Source organism: Malaclemys terrapin, chromosome 14 (assembly GCF_027887155.1).
Source record: "Malaclemys terrapin pileata isolate rMalTer1 chromosome 14, rMalTer1.hap1, whole genome shotgun sequence".
NCBI classification, from domain to species: domain Eukaryota; kingdom Metazoa; phylum Chordata; order Testudines; family Emydidae; genus Malaclemys; species Malaclemys terrapin.
In genome coordinates, this window is record NC_071518.1 from 32,886,483 (window position 1) to 32,906,879 (window position 20,397).

Genomic DNA, 20,397 nt, shown 5'->3' on the forward strand with positions numbered 1-20,397 from the left:
AACATTTTTAAGCTTTACCTTTGAGAATAATAGTGACTCAGAGATTACCATACTGCTATTACAAATGATTGTTCTGGGTGCAGAGTTCATTTTGACTACAGCATATTCCTGCAAGCACTTAAGTTAAATAAAAGATTGTGCTGAATTTCAAAATTCCTGCATTCTTTGCTCTACTGGGGATTTATTAGATTGGTTCTGGCTTGTCATCTTATTAAAATGTGTATCTTAAAGGGATAAATATAATGGATTTACCTCTTCACTAGTAGAATTGAGTGGCATGGGTTGCTTACTTCCTTCTCAACCTCTTACTAATGATTTTATTCCACCCCACCTTCACCCTCCCCTCTGGTGTTTGGAGTAACTTTTTATTACTGTGTATAAAGGATAACTAATCTAATCCTATAACTTGATCAAATTTGTTTTAATCCAAAATCCCTGCACCATTTTGCATCAAGCCCTTCTACTAAGCTTGGACAACTCTTGTTTCCTTGAGTCCTGGTACTGCCTTCATTTGAATGGCAACCACAAAACTGGAACAGTTAACACTTTAGAGACATCAGACATTTAAGACTGTAATTTTTCACTTGGGGGAGTAGGAGAAGGGGGGAATGGATGCTAATGAAGCTTGCAGAAAGGTTACACTGAAATTAGACTGTCAATTTCAATTATCACAAAACCACCATAATTTAAACTCAGTTGGCAATCTTATTTGAGGACAAATACTGGTATGTTGTGGAATACCTATTGTCATAGATAAAGTAGTGTATGGAGTCTCTCAGAGCAGCTTCCTGCATTGTCTTTCTTTTAACCAGTGTTACTCCTCCCCCTTCCAATAATTAATCCCCAAAGAAACAAATTTAAATTAAGTTTTGAATAAACATATATAAAATACTTGAAGCAGAATTTTTACTGCTGGTAAGTTGAAATAAATGTAAAACTGTTTTTGTCATTTTCATTACAAAATGGTAAATATAGTATAAAATGAGTGTGATCAGTGGTTGTAGGTATTTTGACTCTACACTGTGGCCAGGTAGCATGGTTCACTTAAATTTATTGTGCATGTCTTGCTTTCAGCACATCTTCATTACCACCTCTAGACTGGCCTTTACCAACTCATTATGGACAATGTGAACTGAAAATAGACGTACAGCCTAAAACTCACCATAGAGCTCATTATGAAACAGAAGGCAGTAGGGGAGCAGTAAAAGCATCTACTGGAGCACACCCGGTAGTGAAGGTATGAAGTTTTTTAACTTTTACACAAAAGTTGTTACAGAAAATTGATGATACTTACAGTGCAGTACTGTAAACTGTTACTGGTTTTTTGTGGCACTTCTTATCATCCTGAATAGATGGGACATCTCTGTAGCATACCGTTTGCTCCAAAATAATCTCTTAAATACATTTTTATACTTGTAAAAATTATGCTACAATTACAGAGCATATAATGAATTCCGTTGTATATTATAGACTTATCATTGGCTTCATGACAGTATGCATAATTTCTTCCACTTGATCGGAAAGGAAATTTGGGGGAGGGAGGGAGGGAATTAGGATTACAGCATGATAAATGACATATACTCAGTCATATTAAGATCTAATTTCTGTAACACTTAAGAATGCTATAACTTCACTTGATTAATGGATTATATTTCCTCAATATCAGGGATACATTTCTGAACATTCCCTCTGGGACACGTGGCATTGGCCACTGTCGGAAGACAGGATATTGGGCTAGATGGACCAAAGGTCCGACCCTGTATGGCCGTTCTTATGTAACATGAAGACTGGTGTATGACAAGGATTATAATTTCTTTGGTTTTGTTTTATCACACTGTTTATGTAAAACACTGAGGTAATTCAAGTAGATGCTTGCTAATTTTCATTGTAGTAAACTACAGACCAAAATTTGCAGTAAACAAATTTTTAGTTTTGTTTTTTCTCCTTGTAAACTAGCCAGATTTTGCTGCTGTTTGGGAAGGAGGCTAATACACGCAACTGCTTACTCTTCTCTGGCCCACTGGGAAGCTTCACATCACTGGCTTTCTTAAGTGGGTTGCTAGTAAGGGGGAGGACAAAAGAAGATTTGCTAAAGTCTCTCCCAGCTCAATTCTTGTGGCCTTTGGTGAGGGTGCCAGCCACTTCTTCACTTTTGTTGCCCTAAAAGCAACTTTGAAGGCAGCCTGACTCAACATTATTTCCACAGAAAAAAACAGAAATGTAGACATTTTGGTTTCACTGTCTTCTGGCAAGTATCAGAGTATGTGTTAGTCTGAATCTGTGAAAAGCAACAGAGAGTCCTGTGGCACCTTTAAGACTAACAGAAGTATTGGGAGCATAAGCTTTTTGTGGGTAAGAACCTCACTTCTTCAGATGCAGAACCTCACTTGCATTTGAAGAAGTGAGGTTCTTACCCATGAAAGCTTATGCTCCCAATACTTCCATTAGTCTTAAAGGTGCCACAGGACCCTCTGTTGCTGTCTTCTGGCATTTCATCATGTGGCAATCCCCTTTTGGCTAGCAGTGAATGACACTAAATGTCCTAACCCCTAAGCTAGCTCTTGCTGGATTCTTCCTTTTGTTACAAATACTACATAAATGTGAAGTGCTTTCCAAATGCTACCTAATCCTGGGAGCCACAAAGAGAGAGGTGGCATCCTTCTACTTTAGGCCAGATCTACACTTACATTTTACCAACATATGTATTGTCAGTTAAGGGTGTGGGTGGTTTTTTGCAACACAGTTTGCTGTCAAAAGCTCTAGTGCTGGTATGATTTATTTTGCTCGCTGAACTGGAATAAGCTAGAACAGCAAAAGCACTTTAGTACTGCTATAATTGCATCTGTTCTAGGGAAGTTTTGCCAGTATAGCTATACTAGCAAAATTTAAGTGTAGATATGAAGAGGTCACTGACAGCAAATCTGACAGAATGGGGATTGAAGTTTAATTCTTTTACTCTAACTGCTGGATTATGCTGTCATAATTTGAAATTTAGCTGTGTATCAAACTGCACCACGGTGTCAAAGGGAGTATTTTGGCACTGTGACAATGAAGGGAGTTGACAGATGAGCCTGCACTTGGATCGCTCTCCTGTCCACAGACACATGTACCCTTTTCCTTCACTGGCTCCCAGTCTCAAGGCTCTTTGCCCTAATCTTCTACTTTCCTGCCTCACCTCCAGTCTGGCTTTTGTATCTTCTGTATTTGAATTAAATGTCTTTTTCCTCCTCCATGCTGTCTGAGTTCCCTCAGTGAGGTCATTTAAGAGCACAGGATATAGGCATCCTGCTCCCAGTTCTAGTGTCCAGGCCAGCCATTACAGGGAAATTCCAGCTGCTTCTTTGAGTACTGTTCCTATGGTTGCTCCACTGTAGGTGTATATGCCTTCCTGTGCCTGAGATTGGAAACTAGGTAGCAGTGTCTATTTGGCCCACATATGTGCTCTCCTTGTCCTTGTTCCTTGTCTCGAGGCTATCTAGCACTGTGCAGGCGAACTGCCCTCATTTCCTTCTCAACCGCCCTTGGTATGAAATGGAGCAATAAGTAGAATCTGACAGTCAATTAGCTTTAAACTTTGTTTAGTTTTTAGAATAGCTACTAGAGTTTCCATTATTAGTTTATTACTACTCCCTTCTCCTTTTCCCTTTTTAATATATAAAAAAAATCTTTTTTGTTCTGACTTAGAAAACAGTTGCCTCCTTGTCCTTTTTGATTTTGCTGTCCTCTCCCCTCTTAGGGAATGACCTCAAGAAGGGGCATGCCTGGCTCCCCCAGGTTCAAACACTGTCTCCTGTAGAGAGGATATCTCAGTCAGCGACGGCCATTTGTGCTGAATTAGCGGTTTAGGAGAGGCTCACATATCACAGAAGTGTATCTTCTGTCAGAAATTAAAGACAAGAGCAAGAAAGAGCCATGACCTGAAGCTTAAGCTCCTCATGATGCAGAGTCCCCTGAGATTGGCCTCCGACCCTGGTCCTGGGACTCCCCCGGAGCAACAATCCCTGACATGACCATCAGCATCCATGGACATCAAATTATGGTGCAGTCAAAGAGGAAATGTAAGGATTCCTCTCACAAGAGCTTGAAAGAGGGCTACAAGTCCACAGGCTGAACAGTTGACTAGGAAGAAGAGATCCCCAGCAAAGTCAGTGACCTTGATACTGATGGAGCTGTGGCATGGTACCCCATAAGACACTAGGTTTCTCTGGTACCCATACTGCCTAAAGACCCGAGGAGCACAGCTTGCAGCATTAGTACTGTCTGATTAAAAGGCAATAAAGACTGTACCACCTTTTCTAAAATGGCACTGCAAGAGACAAGGAAAGCCGCAATACCAAGCACTTACAGGGAACTCTCTTCTGGATGGTCATCACACCACAAGAGTCTTCAATTACCAGACTCACTCAACACCGACAAGCTAGGCGAGACAGACTCATCGGTATCAGTTACCACCACAGTACTGCAGGAATTTTGTTTTTCTCAGTGTTGGTTTCAGGAACACTGGAATCTCCACTACTCGTCACCGGCATCCCCTTACCGACTGCATTTTGGTCTCTGGAATCCCCTATAGTACTGAAACACTCCCCACCAGCCTCTTTAGCTGCTCCACCTTTATTGAGTGAAGAAGCAGAGATGATAACTTAACTTTGGTCTCAATGTACGGCTCCCCAGAACAAGGTCAAGGGACCTTTCACTTATAGCCACATGCAGAATCTCCAATACCAATAGTACAGTTGCAGGACATCCTAGGGTATCACCACCCATACCCTGTGCACCATCCCAGTGGCCATAGTGTGACCCATGGGCAGCTCATAAACACCAGTCCCCTAGGACCTCAAGTACCCATTGGGGTGGAGGAAAACTATCTCCCTCTTCTTCCCTTGAAGAAGCAGAGTTGTCACAACACAAACTGTTGGACATCCTCCACATGTCCTCGTTGCGTATTGTACTCCCAATCAACAAGGCCCCACTAGACCCAGCCAAGATCATCTGGCTAACGCTGGTCTCGAAAATGCCTACGTGTAAAAGGGCAGACAAAATATTATATGCCCTATAAAGATGTGGACTTTCTCTTTTTCTCACCCATTTCTGAATTTCCTTGTTGCGGGTACTGTAAACGAATGTGGACGACAGCACCATGCTAGATCAACTCCCTATGACAAGGATTAGAAAATATTGGACCTATTTGGCAGGAAATCTTATTAGTCCGCAACTCTGCAGTTTAGGATTACAAATTACCAGGACCTGATGGCGAAATATAGTCACATCAACTATGGAAAACTCAATGCCTTTATTGTTCACCTCCCAAATTATCAAAAAGAGCAGTTCCAAGCTATCATCACTGAGGGCCAGTTTCTAGCAAGGACAGCACTACAAACTGCATTAGATGCCATGGATACAGCTGCTCACTCCATATCAGTGGTGGTAGTGATGAGAGCTTCCTGGCTTCACCTTTCTGATTTACCAAGAGAAGTCCAAATCACAGTGGAGGACCTTCCATTCAAGGGATCCAAACTCTTGGCAGAGAAGATGGATTCTTCACTACACACACACTGAAAGACTCAAGGGCCACATTATGCTTCTTGGGGATTTACATGCCTGCACAGAAAAGATGATACAGTAAATCGCAAATGTCACAAAGATCCTAGTGCAGCTTCCTCCACCCTAGAGACATTATGAACCCCAGCGGAAGAGACATCGGCTTCAAAAACAAAAGACTGCAGTCGCCCAAAACTTAAACTGCACAACCCTCAATATTGAAACATCAGTTTTGAGACATTGGTCGAGGCCCAGAGTTACCACTCCTACCATCTGCATACTTTCAGATGCTTCCTTGCTCTTTTTCAACAAAACTGGGAAAACATAACATCAGACAAGTAGGTACTGGAGATAATCTCCTATCTAGTCCATTTTACCTTCCTCCTTCCCTGTCACTCTTCAGGGACCTTTCTCACAAAAGCCTGCTATGTCAGAAAATAAATAATCTCCTGAAGCTGAGTGCTATAGAACCAGTTCCCAGTCAACACAGAGGGAAGGGTTTCTACTCCTAATACTTCCTGACACCCCCTCACCCCCCCCCCAAAAAAGCAACCAGAAGATGATTCATTCTTCATCTAAGAGCATTAAAGAAATGCGAAAAGACACGAAGATTCAAGATGGTTACACTAACTGCAATAATTCCATCTCTAGACCAGGGAGATTAAGCATCTTGTAGGGCCGAGAACCACTTTCACATAGCGATTCAACCATCCCACAGAAGTGCCTCAGGTTCACTTTTGGTCAGGACCATTTTCAGTTCAGTATACTTCCAATTCACCCTATCATCTAGACCCAGAGTATTCTCCAAGGTCCTATCAGTGGTAGCGGTCCACTTTCACAAATGGGGAATTGTGATTTACCCATATATAGATGACTGCCTACTCGGGGCATGATCCTTCCAAGACGCCCTATTGGTCACACAAAAAACTCTGGATGTATTCACTGTTGGGACTACAACTGAACACTCACACTGACTCCAGTACAACTTCCAGAATTCATAGGAGCCTATCTCGATGCAGTGAAGGCCAAAGCATGCCTTCCACTACACAGGTTCAACACCCTTACCAGCTTGATTGACACCATACAGACCAGCCCCTAGACCTCCGCTAGAAATTGCCTGCAATTACTTGCACATCTTTGTGATAAGTCATGCAACGCTTCATTTGCATGGTCTGCAGACATGGCTATAAATAGGATATGCACCAAATAAATAGTCTGAACAAACTACTGTTGATGCCCTTGACAGTAAAAGGCTCTCGAATGGTTAAAGGATCTGCAAAATGTCTGCATAGGGGTCGCTTCACGCAGCCACCTCCAACATTGATACTGCAGATGCATCTTTACTGGGCTCGGGAGTTCCCCTAAACAATCACATGGTTCAAGGCAAATGTTCCCCCATAGAATCAACACTACATATCAACCTATTGGAGCTCAGAGTGGTCTGGAACGCTTGTGCTCATTTCCTACCATTGATCAGTGGCAAACATATAAGTCACGACAGACCACATATGTTCTACATAAACCATCAGGGAAGAGCAAGTTCACCATCCCTTTGTGCAGAAGCAGTGAAACTGCGGAATTGGTGCATTTGGCACAGCATCATTATATCAGAAGTTTACTGTCGGGTGCCGAATACCACAGTGAACACCCTCAGCAGAACATTTTCACAGGAACACGAATGGGAAATGGACCATGTTCTCTACAGTGTGATTTTTGACATTGGGGAGTCCCAAAAATAGACTTATTTGCCATGGCCAAAACCTGGAAACGTTCCTAAAACTGCTCAAGAGCAGGGATGGGGTATCACTTGCTAGAAGATGCCTTCCTCTTGCACTGGAACACAGGTCTCCTTTATGCCTTTCCTCCAGTTCTCTCATATTGAAGGTCCTGCTAAAGATAAGAAAGGAAAGAACAAAAGTTATTCTCCTAGTTCCTTTGTGGTTAATACAAACATGATGGTTCTTCAAGTGCTTACTCATGTCCATTCCATGCTAAGTGTGCGTGCGCCTCGTGCACAGTTGCTGGAGATATTTTCCCTCTAGTGGGATCCATAGGACTGTCCCTAGCACCCCCTGGAGATCTGCGTGCACCCTCTCAGTTCCTTCTTACCAACTGTAACGATTGCTTAGAATGATCTTGCTCTTGCAAGGCTTTCCCAGTGGTTTAGATTCTGTAGTGTAATCTATGTAGTTTTTGTAGTTTAGCCTTTTAGTTACCAGTTAGTATTCGTGTATATATAGTGGTCCTGGTCTTCGAGGAACATTGTGTCAGGGACAAGGCATGCCCCAGTCCCCAGGCTTCAAACCGTGTACCTCCTGCGGCAACCCTGTGCCAGTGAGTGACCTGCTTTGGAGCTGTTTAAAGTGCCTCAGGGAAGCTCACATTCAGGAGAAGTGCAAGATCAGCAGGGGCTTTAGACGGCGCACTCAGAAAGACAGGGCTACCGGGGTTAGAAAGGTTCAAGGGGTGGTGTGATCCATCACAGCACTGACTGTCGCAGCACATCCCAAAAGAAAGCCCTCCATGTCCCCGCTGCAGTAGTCACTAACCAGTACTGCCTGGGGGCGGAAGCAAGTATGGCTCTGCCATGGTCTCCAAGGGAAGAGTCTTCTTCAGAGTTTGAGGGGAATCCTTTGCCCCACCAAAAAAAGTACTGGTACCTGATTTACACACCAGACTTAAATACCAACCCCGCAGCTGGTGCTTAGCCTCTAGGCCATTGGCCGACACAGTGGCAATACTGGAACCTGTGGGGTTTTCCATCGGTACTGGAACCCCCTTCCTCAGCCGTCCTACTCAGTGGTGTCTGTGAGACGAGCCACAGTTTCATCCTGACCAGCACCGGACCCCGACTCTGATACCAACCCCAGCACCGAGGTCACTGAAGTGATCCCAATGGATGTGGAGGAGGAAGGAGCAGCCCCTCCTACAGTGCTAGCCTCTTCCTCATTGTCCCCTGTCAAGGCGGTTGCAGGTCCTAGTAACCTGCTTCCACCAGATGACTTCTGGGCCCATCAAGAGCTCCTGAAACGGGTCAGCGCAAACTTGGGACTGAAAGTCAGGGATCTAAAGGAGTCCACATACAGCCTGATACCCTGGCTGAAGTGGCTCCCTCCAAAGTGACCCTGCCACTCAGTGAGGTGGTGTTCGGACCAGTCAGGGCACTATGGCAGACCCCTTCATCTTGCCCCCTACCTCAAAAATGTAGAGAAGGAACTGAAAGTGATTTACCCGCGCAGCACTCGATAGCCTCAAGGCAGTGCAAGAGACAGGGAGAAGAGCGTGTGTGCAGGCCAAACAGACATTGCTACCTAAAATCTCCGATCTCGGGTGCAGGGATGTGGATAGATCTACAATGGAGCGCCCATGGGAACGCACACCTCAAAGAACCACAATTACTGCACGAGGTGATAACCCTTTCTTTGCCTGTGTAGCACTACACTGGAAGGTAATATGCTCACTTGATCTCTGGAGCTGGCACATGCACTGTCTGGTCAACACTCGGAGCTTGCATGCTGAGTGAAACTGGAATCTTGGGAGATTTTTAGCTGCTAAAAACCTAAAGTCTCTGAGCATGCGTGAATTGCGATCCTCCTGCCCTGCCCCATCTCCTGTCAGTGCCACCTATAATATATGCATTAATGTAGATCATGTCTATAGATTCACACCCTTGGAATCTTAACTCAAGGGCATGTATATAATTCTAGCTTTGATTATTGCAAAATGAAAATTCAGAATAAAAGTGGAGGGGGGGTTGCTTTACTTTTCTTCGCTCTTCATAAATTGAGGAATCACTTCCCTCGATCTGCTGGCAATGCTCCTATTAATTCAGCCCAATATGCCATTAACCTTGGAAACAAGGGCACACTGCTGACTCATATTCAGCTTCTCATCCACTGTAATCCCCAGGTCCTTTTCTACAGAACTGCTGCTTAGCCAGTCAGTCTCCAGCCTGTAGTGGTGCATGGGATTCTTTTGTCCTAAGTGCAGGACTCTGCACTTGTCCTTGTTGAACCTCATCAGATTTTTTTTGGCCCAATCCAAATTTGTCTAGGTCACTCTGGACCCTATCCCTACCTTCTACCGTATCTACCTCTCCCCCCAGCTTAATGTCATCTGCGAACTTGATGAGGGTGCAATCCATCCCATCGTCCAGATCATTAATAAAGATGTTCAACAAAACGGGCCCCAGAACCAACCCCTGGGGCACTCCGATTGGTACTGGCTGCCAACTAGATATTGAGCCGTTGATCAGTACACATTGAGCCTGACAATCTAGCCATCTTATAGTCCACCTTATAGTCCATTCATCCAAACCATACTTTGTTAACTTGCTGGCAAGAATACTGTGGGAGACCATATCAAAAGCTTTTCTAAAGTCAAGATATACCACTTCCACTGCTTTCCTCATATCCACAGAGCCAGTTATCTCATCATAGAAGGCAATCAGGTTGGTCAGGCATGACTTGCCCTTGATGAATCCATGTTGACTGTTCCTGATCACCTTCCTCTCCTCCAAGTGTTTCAAAATGGTTTCCTTGAGGACCTGCTCCATGATTTTTCCAGGGACTGAGGTGAGGCTGACCGGTCTATAGTTCCCTGGATTCTCCTTCTTCCCTTTTTAAAAGATGGGCACTATATTTGTCTTTTTCCAATTGTCAGGGACTTCCCCTGATCGCCATAAGTTTTCAAAGATAATGGCCAATGGCTCTGTGATCACATCAGCCAATTTCCTCAGCACCTTCGGATGCATTAGATCTGGACCCATGGACTTGTGCATGTCCAGCTTTTCTAAATAGTCCTTAACCTATTCTTTCACCACTGAGAGCTGCTCACCTCCTCCCCATACTGTGTTGCCCATGACAGCAATGTGGGAGCTGACCTTGTCTGTAGTATCAGAGGGATAGCCATGTTAGTCTGTAGCGATAAAAACAATGAGGAGTCTGGTGGCACCTTAAAGATTAACAGATTTATTTGGGCAGTCACCTTGTCTGTGAAGACTGAGGCAAAAAAAGCATTGAGTACTTCAGCGTTTTCCCTATCATGTGTCACTAGGTTGCCTCCCGCATTCATTAAGGGTCCCACAGTTTCCCTGACCTTTTTCTTGTTGCTTAGAAACCCTTCTTGTTATCCTTCACATCCCTTGCTAGCTGCAACTCCATTTGTGTTTTGGCCTTCCTGATTACACCCCTGCATGCTCGAGCAATATTTTTATACTCCTCTCTAGTCATCTGTCCAAGTTTCCACTTCTTATAAGCTTCCTTTTTGTGTTTAAGGTCGCCGAAGAGTTCACTGTTAAGCCAAGCTGGTCGCCTGCCATATTTACTATTCTTTCTGCACATTGGGATGGTTTGGTCCTGCACCCGCAATAAGGCTTCTTTAAAATACAGCTAGCTTTCCTGGACTCCTTTCCCCTTCATATTAGCCTCCCGGGGATCCTGCCCATCAGCTCCCTAAGGGAGTCAAAGTCTGCTTTTCTGAAGTCCAGGGTCTGTATTTTGCTACTCTCCTTTCTTCCTTGCGTGAGGATCCTGAACCTCTCATGGTCTCAACCATCTTATCATTGTCACTGCTGAAACCGTCTTTGTTCTTAACAGCTATGTAACCTACTTGAATATTATTCCTGTTTTGAGTTATCTAAATCAGAGCAGTAAATGACTTTCTTACGCAGAGTCATTGTTAAAATTGAAATTAGAATTTATGCATTCCTGTTTCCCAGTTTCAAGCTCAGATCACTTAATTATGCCTCCCTAAATTAAAATTAATACAAAGGCAAATCAATATTGTTTCACAAGTTGATCTCACAACTATTATATTGTAGTTACAGATGGATTTGATGGGGGAGATCAACTTGTGACACAAAACATTGATTTTCATTGGTATTTACTTTTTATATAGTGCTGGGAAAAATTGTGTATTAACGGTCAAACTCAATGAATGGTGAACACAGAGCTGTAGGAAGGTTTAAAATATTTGATTTGGCATGGGAAGTGTGGTCTGCCCAGCTCTCCCTCACCCCAGTGTACTACATACATATTATTTGTAATATACATTACTTTTTGCACACATTCTAAATAGTCTCATCAACATTTTTGTTTGTAGCCTTATTTAGCTCTTTACCACCCAAGTCTGTGAATGCTTGATCAATGTGATGCACAAGGTGTTAAGTGTTCCTGACAAACTACTCTAATTGTCTTTACATTTTGTTGGTTAATGTGCAGTTGCTTTTAGATCATACTTTGCAGCACTCAGCAGGGCATTTGTTTTTAAGATTTTCTGTGAATATGATGGAAAACTTATGGTTCTGCATTACGTGTGTAATTTATACATTATTTTTAACAAGATTTTAAGATAGTGGTACACAGCTTCAATTTACACATAGGTTGTTAGTCATACTGTACTCCACCTGTCACTAGGAAACTAAGCCTCTGACAGATTTGGCATCGTCTGTCATGAGCATGTTTAATCAGCTTATTGTTTCCAATGTGTGGGGAAGCTAAATGAATTGAAGTCTCACTTTGCTGGGTCACTAAATGTCCTTTTATGCTTTAAAAGGACATGAATAAATTATATTTTTATTTAGGAGTTTCTGCAGTAAAATTCTCTTTTTAGCCATTCTGATGGCAAGATTTTATTATTATTATTAATTATCTGCTCCAAACAAAGTATCAGCCTTTTAAATCTCCGCTTGATATGGGTATGTTCCAGTTAAACTGTGTAAATCAAAAGAATTTGTCTTAAAGGCTCTCTTTTTTACGAATTTGAAAGACTACGTTTTGAGTTCTTTTAATAAAGAAGGAATAAATAACTTACCATAATTCCTGTTTATGGCTTGGTTGCCATATTAAAATAACCACCTAAACTATGCATCTGAAGAAGTGAGGTTCTTACCCACGAAAGCTTATGCTCCCAATACTTCTGTTAGTCTTAAAGGTTCCACAGGATCCTCTGTTGCTTTTCACCTAAACTATGGTTACCCCACTTACACCACATTTAGTAAACGTAGGTTCCTATTCGAATACCGATTTTCAGTGGACTAGTGTTTTGAAATAAAATCTGATGAATTGTCATAACTTCACTCGTGTGTTCCTCAAGATCTGCCTACTGTTCTAAAATCTGAATAAAATGGTAGAAATTGTGGCGATCATATTGGCCCATTAACCTGAGGATATATGCCCACTATCTGTTACACTGGCTCTCTCAGTAGAAATTTAGAAACTGTTATTGGATCCTTGGTTGCTCTCAGGTGATTTGGCCTTTTCCCATCTATATTTGGGTAGAATCTTTTCTTTCTGATGTGAACCTAAGCACAATCATTCATGCCTTTGTCATTTCCAGAATAAATTTACTGCAGCATGTGGTTTCACCAAAAAAACCTCTTTAAAGCTCATTTGGTGAAACACTTGCACTTAATTTTGCAGGGAGCATGTTGCATCTGTACTCTTAAAACTATACCTCACTATCGGTCTATATGGAGTTTTTTGTTTGGTTTTTGGGATTGATTGGGGGAGGGTGTGTGAGCGAGAGAGAGAGAGAGAAGTTTTCTGGTCTGAACACAAAACTGCACCAGTTTAACAAAGGTTTGATTTTTATATATATTTAGTTAAATCTGTGCAACTTTGCATGGATATGCTTTTAGGTTGGCTTAAACCTAGCTTATATTGGTTTAGCATGTGCCAGAATGTATCCAAATTCTGTTTTCAGTGTGCTGCAGATTTTTGCATGAAAAATGTGTTATAAACAGTCAAGAGAAAGCAGACGATATTGATAGCTGGAGAGGAGGCAGTTGTCACTCTCATCATGTAGGAAGATGGTGTGAAAGTTGGTTTTGTTTTTCATATGCAGCAGACATAACTAGAAGCTTTTGGTCAGGGGAAGAATCCCCTCTCTATTTTTGCGAGGTGGGGGATTGTATTCCTCATTAGTCCCTCTCCAGTAGCCTTCCCAACAGCACCTGGCCCCTCCACATCAAGTACTTCTAGATAATGATGATATCCTGATGTTCTGGCTAAAAGGGTCAACAGTAAAATAGTTAATATTGATATTTAAATTATTAGCATTAGGCTTTAGCACTGATACTTGATAAAGATGATTGGGGTTTCTGAGACTTTTTTCACTTGAGATTTTTTTAGCGAAAAACATGGAAATTTGTCATATTGGTGTAGACCAATATCTTGTCTACGACGCTGCTCAGTACCAGCTGGTTCGCAGGAAAAAACTTGGAGTAAGCAGGTGCAGCATAACCTGTCCTCAGGAAAAGCCTTCTTTTAGGTTTCGTAGGTTGGGTGCAAGCAAACAATGTGTTTTTAATATGGCTAAATGTAAGTGTATACATCTAAGAACAAAGAATGTAGGCTGTACTTACAGGATGAGGGACTCATCTTGGGAAGATAGTGACTGAGAAAAAAAATTGGGGGCTCCTGGTGTATTATCAGCTGAACATAAGCTCCCAGTGCAATGCTCTGGCCAAAAGGGCTCGTGTGATCCTTGGATGTATAAACGGGAGTTTTGAGCGGGAATAAAGAGATTATTTTAATTTATATATTTGGCAATGGTGCAACTGCTGATGGAATACAACATCCAATTCCAGTATCAACAATTCAGGAAGAATGTTGATAAATTGGAGAGGGTTCAGAGAAGAGCCATGAGAATGATTAAAGAATTAGAAAACCTGCCTTAGATTGAGTTTTGTGAGTCTATCATTATATTTAGCGTAACAAAGAGAAGTTAGACTATAATCAAGTCACCCCTAAGTAGCTACATGGGGAACAAATATTTGATAATATTCCCTCAGTTTAGCAGAATAAGATATATAACAGGATCCAGTGGCTGGGAGTTGAAGCTACACAAATTGAGATTAGAAAGAGGCGTAAATTTTTAACGGTGAGGGTAATTAACCATTGGAACAATTTATCAAGGTTCGTGGTGGATTCTCTCACTGGCAAATTTTAAATTAAGATTGGATGCTTTTCTAAAAGATATGCTGTAGGAATTATTTTGGTGAAGTTTTGTGGCCTCTGTTACACAGGTAGTCGGACGAGATGATCACAATGGTCCCTGCTGGCCTTGGAATCTATGAATTTATGAACTCCCAATAGCTAATGGTTAACTTATGGCCCAAAGTTTGTCGAGGGTTTGTCCCTTCCAAAGCCTCGATCTTTTATTATTTTTACTATTTCTTGCTTTGAATATTCATTTACCCATATAAATGTTTAATCTTTTTTTTAATCATGTTAAGATCTCAAATTAAGTGATGTACTATAGTAATGAGAGCCACAGATTAATTGTGTTGTGTGAAAAAGTACTTTTCATTTTTTTGTTCCTTTTGCTCTCATTGAGAGAGTGAACAGAATTATTTCTTTTACCTGCTCTTGTTTGTTACTTAGTATGCATTCGTCTTCTCTCATTTAACGTGCCATTGTTTTCTAATGGTGCAGACTTTATTTATGGAGATATCCCATCTCCTAGAACTGGAAGGGACCCTGAAAGGTCATAGAGTTCAGTCCCCTACCTTCACTAGCAGGGCCAAGTACTGATTTTGCCTCAGATCCCTAAGTTGCCCCCTCAAGGATTGAACTCACAAGCCTGGGTTTAGCAGGCCAATGCTCAAACCATTGAACTATTCCTTCCCCCAAATTGAATGGGAGACTTCTTCCTCCCATTCAGTTTCTTCTCTGTCAGGGTATTGTAGGGTTGTAGACTCTGCATTTTCAAACCTTCCAATAGGAAGAACCCCTCTGACTAACTGTCTTTTTCCACCCTCTAGCTCCTAGGAAATGGCCAGCCAGTAATAACTATTATGTTTACTGAAAGAACAGTTACTTACCTCACAATAACTGTGATTCTTAGAGGTATGTTGTCTGTCTGGATCCCACTTCTAGTGCACATGACCCTGTAAATGTGAGATCAGATTCTTTTGGCCAGAAGTGTCCATGGGGGCTGTACCTGCAGCTTAGATGTCCTTGCAGGCTCTTTCTCTCTCCCCCCTCCACCCCACCCTTCCCAGTTCTCCAAGGGCGTAAAGGGGACAGCAGGCCGAATTGTTCCTCATTTCCTTTCTGAATATACAATCAATAGGGTGTATGGCTTCCTAGTATCAGGGAAGAAGTGAGGCAGGGAATCCACGTGGACAGCACATTACAAAGGATTAAAGTTACTGTAGGTGCCCTGAAAATGTTTGAAATATAGGGGTGCTTCTTAGCGAAGTTGCCAAAGATGCCTGAGCTTTAATCTGCAAGGGGGGATCTAGCTGTCTCATAGCATGTTCCAAATAGATATCCATTATTTAGGCAGTCTTTGGGTGGACATTTCTTGAATTATAACCATCTGCAAATGCTACAGGTAGCTTGGGGGCACTCTTGAAAGACCTTGTTCTGTCAAAGTAATATGAAAGAGCTATGCACAAGAGCTACGCAAGTCAAGGATCTTCAGTTTAACTTCCACTCGCTTTGAGTGGGTCTTGGGGAAGAAAACTGGTAGGTGAATCAGATTTAAGTGAAAATTGGAAAACTTTGGCAAAAACTTGGGGTAAGGATTAAGAGTCACTTTGTCTTTATGAAACACACTATATAAGATGGACCAGCCATGAAGGCCTGACTTTTTCCTTGCTCTTTGAGCTGATGTTATAGCAACTAAAGAGGCAGTCTTTAGATGAATGGTATAATGAATAGGTTGCTAGGATCCCCAAAAGTGGTCCAATTAAACCATGTAATTAATTATGTTGAGGTCCAAAGAAGGGGGTTCCCTGATGGTAGAAACATTTGAATTAGGCCCTTGAGGAATCTAGCAACTGTGGAGTTGGAAAATATAGCTGAATAGGAGAAGAATATGCAGACATTGCTGCTAATGCACTTTTAAGGAGCTGATGGATAGCCCTGAATACTTTCTGGACTACCTGCTCTCCCTAATAGCAAGAATTGGGGCTTCCAAAGGATGCAGGCAATGTTATGTAATCTAGATGGAGAGAAACTTCCATTTTGCTGCATAGGTCAACCTGTTTGTTTTTGTGTGTTGGGTTTTTGTTTGTTTGTTTTTCTTCCATGTACAAAGGTGTTCTGGATTTCCTTGGAATAGCTTCTATTGATGGAATTTAATCAGTTGTCATCCAGGCTATCAGATGTAAAGGCGCTGTGTCTGGGTATAACATCTGACCCTGAATTTTGCATGAGTTTTTTCAGGACCTTTGGTATGAATGGAATCAGCAGGATAGGCATATATGATATCCACTGTGCACATGAGATGAGGAGGCATCCAACAGGGAGCATGCCTGGGGTCAATCAGGACAAATTCACTCTTTTCCACTCAAACAATAGAATTCATAGGAGTAGTTCTTGATTCAAGGTCAGCAAAAACTTATCTGCCACGGGACAGATTTTGTAGTGCACCTCATCCCAAATCTACACATTCAAGCAAGGACTTTGGTGAAAGAAGGTCTGCTTCATATTATTATGCCATATGGCTTCCTGGACTTCCAGAACATCATGTGCCAAGCTTCACCTTCAGCCTCTTCAGTGGTGGTTAAAATCAAATGTATCAAGCAGAAAGATTCACAAAAAGCTCAAGGCATCTGGTTTGCTTCACCATCCACTACCAAGACTATTGTAATGGGTGCCTTGAAACGGGGCTGGGAGGCACACCTAGAACATCTTTAGACACAAGGTCTGTGGTCCTCCATAGACACTCCTCTGCGCAAATGCAGTAGAACTTAGAGCTATATGTTTAGCTTTCAGAGCGTTCCTGCTTCTCTTAAAGGGACCATCATTCAAGTGCTGCCAGATGACACTACAGCATTATACTATGTCAGCTGACAAAGGCGGAGCAAGATCTTCCCCTCCCTATCAGGAAGTTATTCATCTGCGGGATTGATGCAACATCAGCGTAATCTCTTAGCTCTGCTCTCACCAGGTGCTCAGAACAATTTATCAAATCAGCTCAGCTGAAAGTTCTTTTCCAGCCACAAATGGACTTTCAAAGACTGTCTTCAGTCAGGTTTTTCTAAAAGGAGGTATTCTTGTAATAGATTTCTGTGCACCAATTTGAACAAGTGACACATCTTGTTCCAGAGAAGACGCGTGCTTATCCTCCTTTTCAGATGCATTCCTGATGCAGTGGAATAGAAATGTGTATGCTTCCCATCAGTGTCATTACTTTTCTAATGACTCTAGCAATTGAGACTAGATCAAGCCCTCTCTGTTCAGTACAGATAACATCAGAGTGGGTGATTCAGAACTGATATAACGGCACATTCTTTTTTTCAGATCTTCTGGGCACTATTTCACAAAATCAGTCTGATCTCGCACCTGGACCCACCATCTCTCTATCAGACATCATGGGTGCCAGCTGGCTAAGGGCCATAGACAGAATTTAAAGAAATACAAGATATTTTGATATAGAGCAGACAGGCTAACACAGAGCGAAATGGAAATGTTTTTCACTTTGGGTCACTCAGCGTCACTTTAACCCTTAGAGATCATTATTCTTGTTGTTCTCGGCTATTGTCCTTGAAGCATCAGCACTTTCATATCAACCAGGTTTGTTTAGCTGCAATATCTGCCAATTCAATATCAATTGGATTTTTTTCACCTAGTTGGTTGACTTACCAAAGGGTCAGATTTACATGTTTCCACCAGAAAAGGAAACTTCCTCTTTTTGAGTTCTAAATGTAATACCCTGCTGAAACTCATTTGAACTGGTAGCATCATGTTCCTTGTGTCCCATCTCTATCAAGACAGTGTTTTTGATGGCTATTTATCTGTGCTTAAAGGGTGAGCAAGATTCAGGTATTGACAGATCCCCCTTAATTTATATTTCACAAAAATGATCTCTCTCAAACCTCGCCTGTAGTAGTTGGACTTTCACCTGAATAAAAACATATACCTTCTCCTAGTGTTCTTTCCTAAATCTCATTTGAATCCAGGGAAGCAAAACTCTCTACATTTGATATCTTGAATGCTTTCCTACTATCTCCGTAGAAGAAGACCTTTTCAAAAGTCCCTTTCAGGGCAGCCACTTGGAGCTCGATTATTCCCTAGTCACAGCTACTAGGTCTGATGCTTGCGGTTTTTATAAGTAGGACTCCTGGCACACATCCTCTCAAGAAGATAACTGCTTGCCAATCACTTACAGTGGGATCCATGTGGACAAATACTTAAACAAGAAAAAGCGGTTACCTACTTATCATATCTGTGGTTCTTTGAGAAGTTTTGTCCATGTGGATCCCATGACCTGCCCTCCTTCCTCATTACACAGAGTCCTTTGGACTTAAAATTCTACACTGGTGAAGGAACTTGGAGGAAGTTGGGCCTGCTCTGCCCCTTTATGCTGGTGGAAGGGGCAGCACAAGGGAATGCAAGGCACAACTGACCAGAAGAATTTTATCTTGTGTGTATGGGGCGTTTGCACACCTAGAATGGAATGCATATGGACAAAATACCTTGAATGGGCAGAGTTAAGGTACAGTACATACAATTTTTTGTAAAAAGTGATTTAAATCACCTTAATTTTAAATAGTTTAGTCCTGATTGGAGTTGCATTGATGTTCACCCACCTTTTATTCCTAATATCCTGGTACCAGCACAGCTATAACAGCATTGCATACAAGATGTTATGAAAGTCTAGGAAACCTCCATTGAAATATTAGATATATTTACTATGAACTGCTTTAAAATTTTTCAGCCCAGCTGGGTAACTTACATAATAATACCCCAGCAACCACTTCCCCCCCATTCCATAAACTGGAAAAATTGTAGCATTGGTCATCTTATAGGGACACTGGCATCATTGGAATCGTAAAGCTTGCGTTCATTTGGTCTTAGTTCAATTCAGTTACCACACATTTCTGCCCCTGACAAGTTTGTGATATTACAGGACTGTAATACTCTTACTTTTAGGGAGGTCTGGTTGCATGCAAAAGCTTTTCTTTCTAATCAGCCTACTTTTGCGATCTAGTAATGCCATGAGCAGTTAATCTGGTAAAACGAAAAGAGCACTAAGTGTCAATGGAATCTTTGTCTTCAGTTAGAAAGTCTAGGAAAGAAGGTGTGTAAAAGGCAGAAGTGATTCTTAACATGAAATTGTTAAAAGAGTACTTTGAGAAGTTTGCCTGCATGTGGCAGTGTTTCTCAATGAACTCTCAAAAAGTAATAGAAGACTTCAGCTTGCAAAAATCGCTTAATTATTTTTACTACTTGAATAACGGGGGCTTGGGGTTTGACTTTTTAGTTTTTTTTAATTGTCTGATTTATCCAACTGGTGGCTATTAATGCTAGGTTAGTAAGCATAAGTCACACTTTAAAAATGAGAACTGATTTTACAAGCCTTAGCATAAGTAACTTTGAATTCCAGCAGTGCAGTATGCCTTTGTCTATTAGCTTAAATGTTTGTTCTCCTGGGCACATTCAGTTCCAACATAAATGTAATATTATTTTGGCTTTAATAAACTGCTAGTGACAGATTCTCTAGTAGAAACCAGATTTCTGTAGTGTTAGAAAACCAGAACATACCAAATTATATTACTATTAACCTGTTATGAAGCACTGGTTTTCTATACAAGTAGAATTTATTGTAGGACCCTCATCTCAAATTTTGTGGTAGACCTTGTAAGGAAATTTGACTTAAATAAAGAAATGAAACATTTACCTGCCTTATCCATCAGATTCAGTTCATAGGAATTAATGTAAAGCAAAGATGAAACACAAATATTCATTTAGTTTTAATTACATTTGTAAAATAATACTTCTGGGTATTTGTTGCAAAAAAAAAAAAAAAATATATACACACACACACACATACACCAGCAAGCTTATTTTTTTTTAAAAGCTTTTCCCATAGATCCTGAACATCAATCGTTAGTCTTCTCTT

At 41.5% G+C, this 20,397-nt stretch overlaps 1 protein-coding gene across 2 annotated transcripts in view; it reads left to right on the forward strand.

The window, feature by feature from the left end:
• NFATC3 (nuclear factor of activated T cells 3) overlaps positions 1-20,397 on the forward strand; it is a 146,159-nt gene that overhangs the window by 64,083 nt on the left and 61,679 nt on the right. For both annotated transcript variants that reach the window (XM_054048896.1, XM_054048897.1), the window contains exon 3: positions 1,075-1,237. In XM_054048896.1, the coding sequence (XP_053904871.1) occupies positions 1,075-1,237 (163 nt within the window). The remainder of the gene's footprint in view (positions 1-1,074; positions 1,238-20,397) is intronic.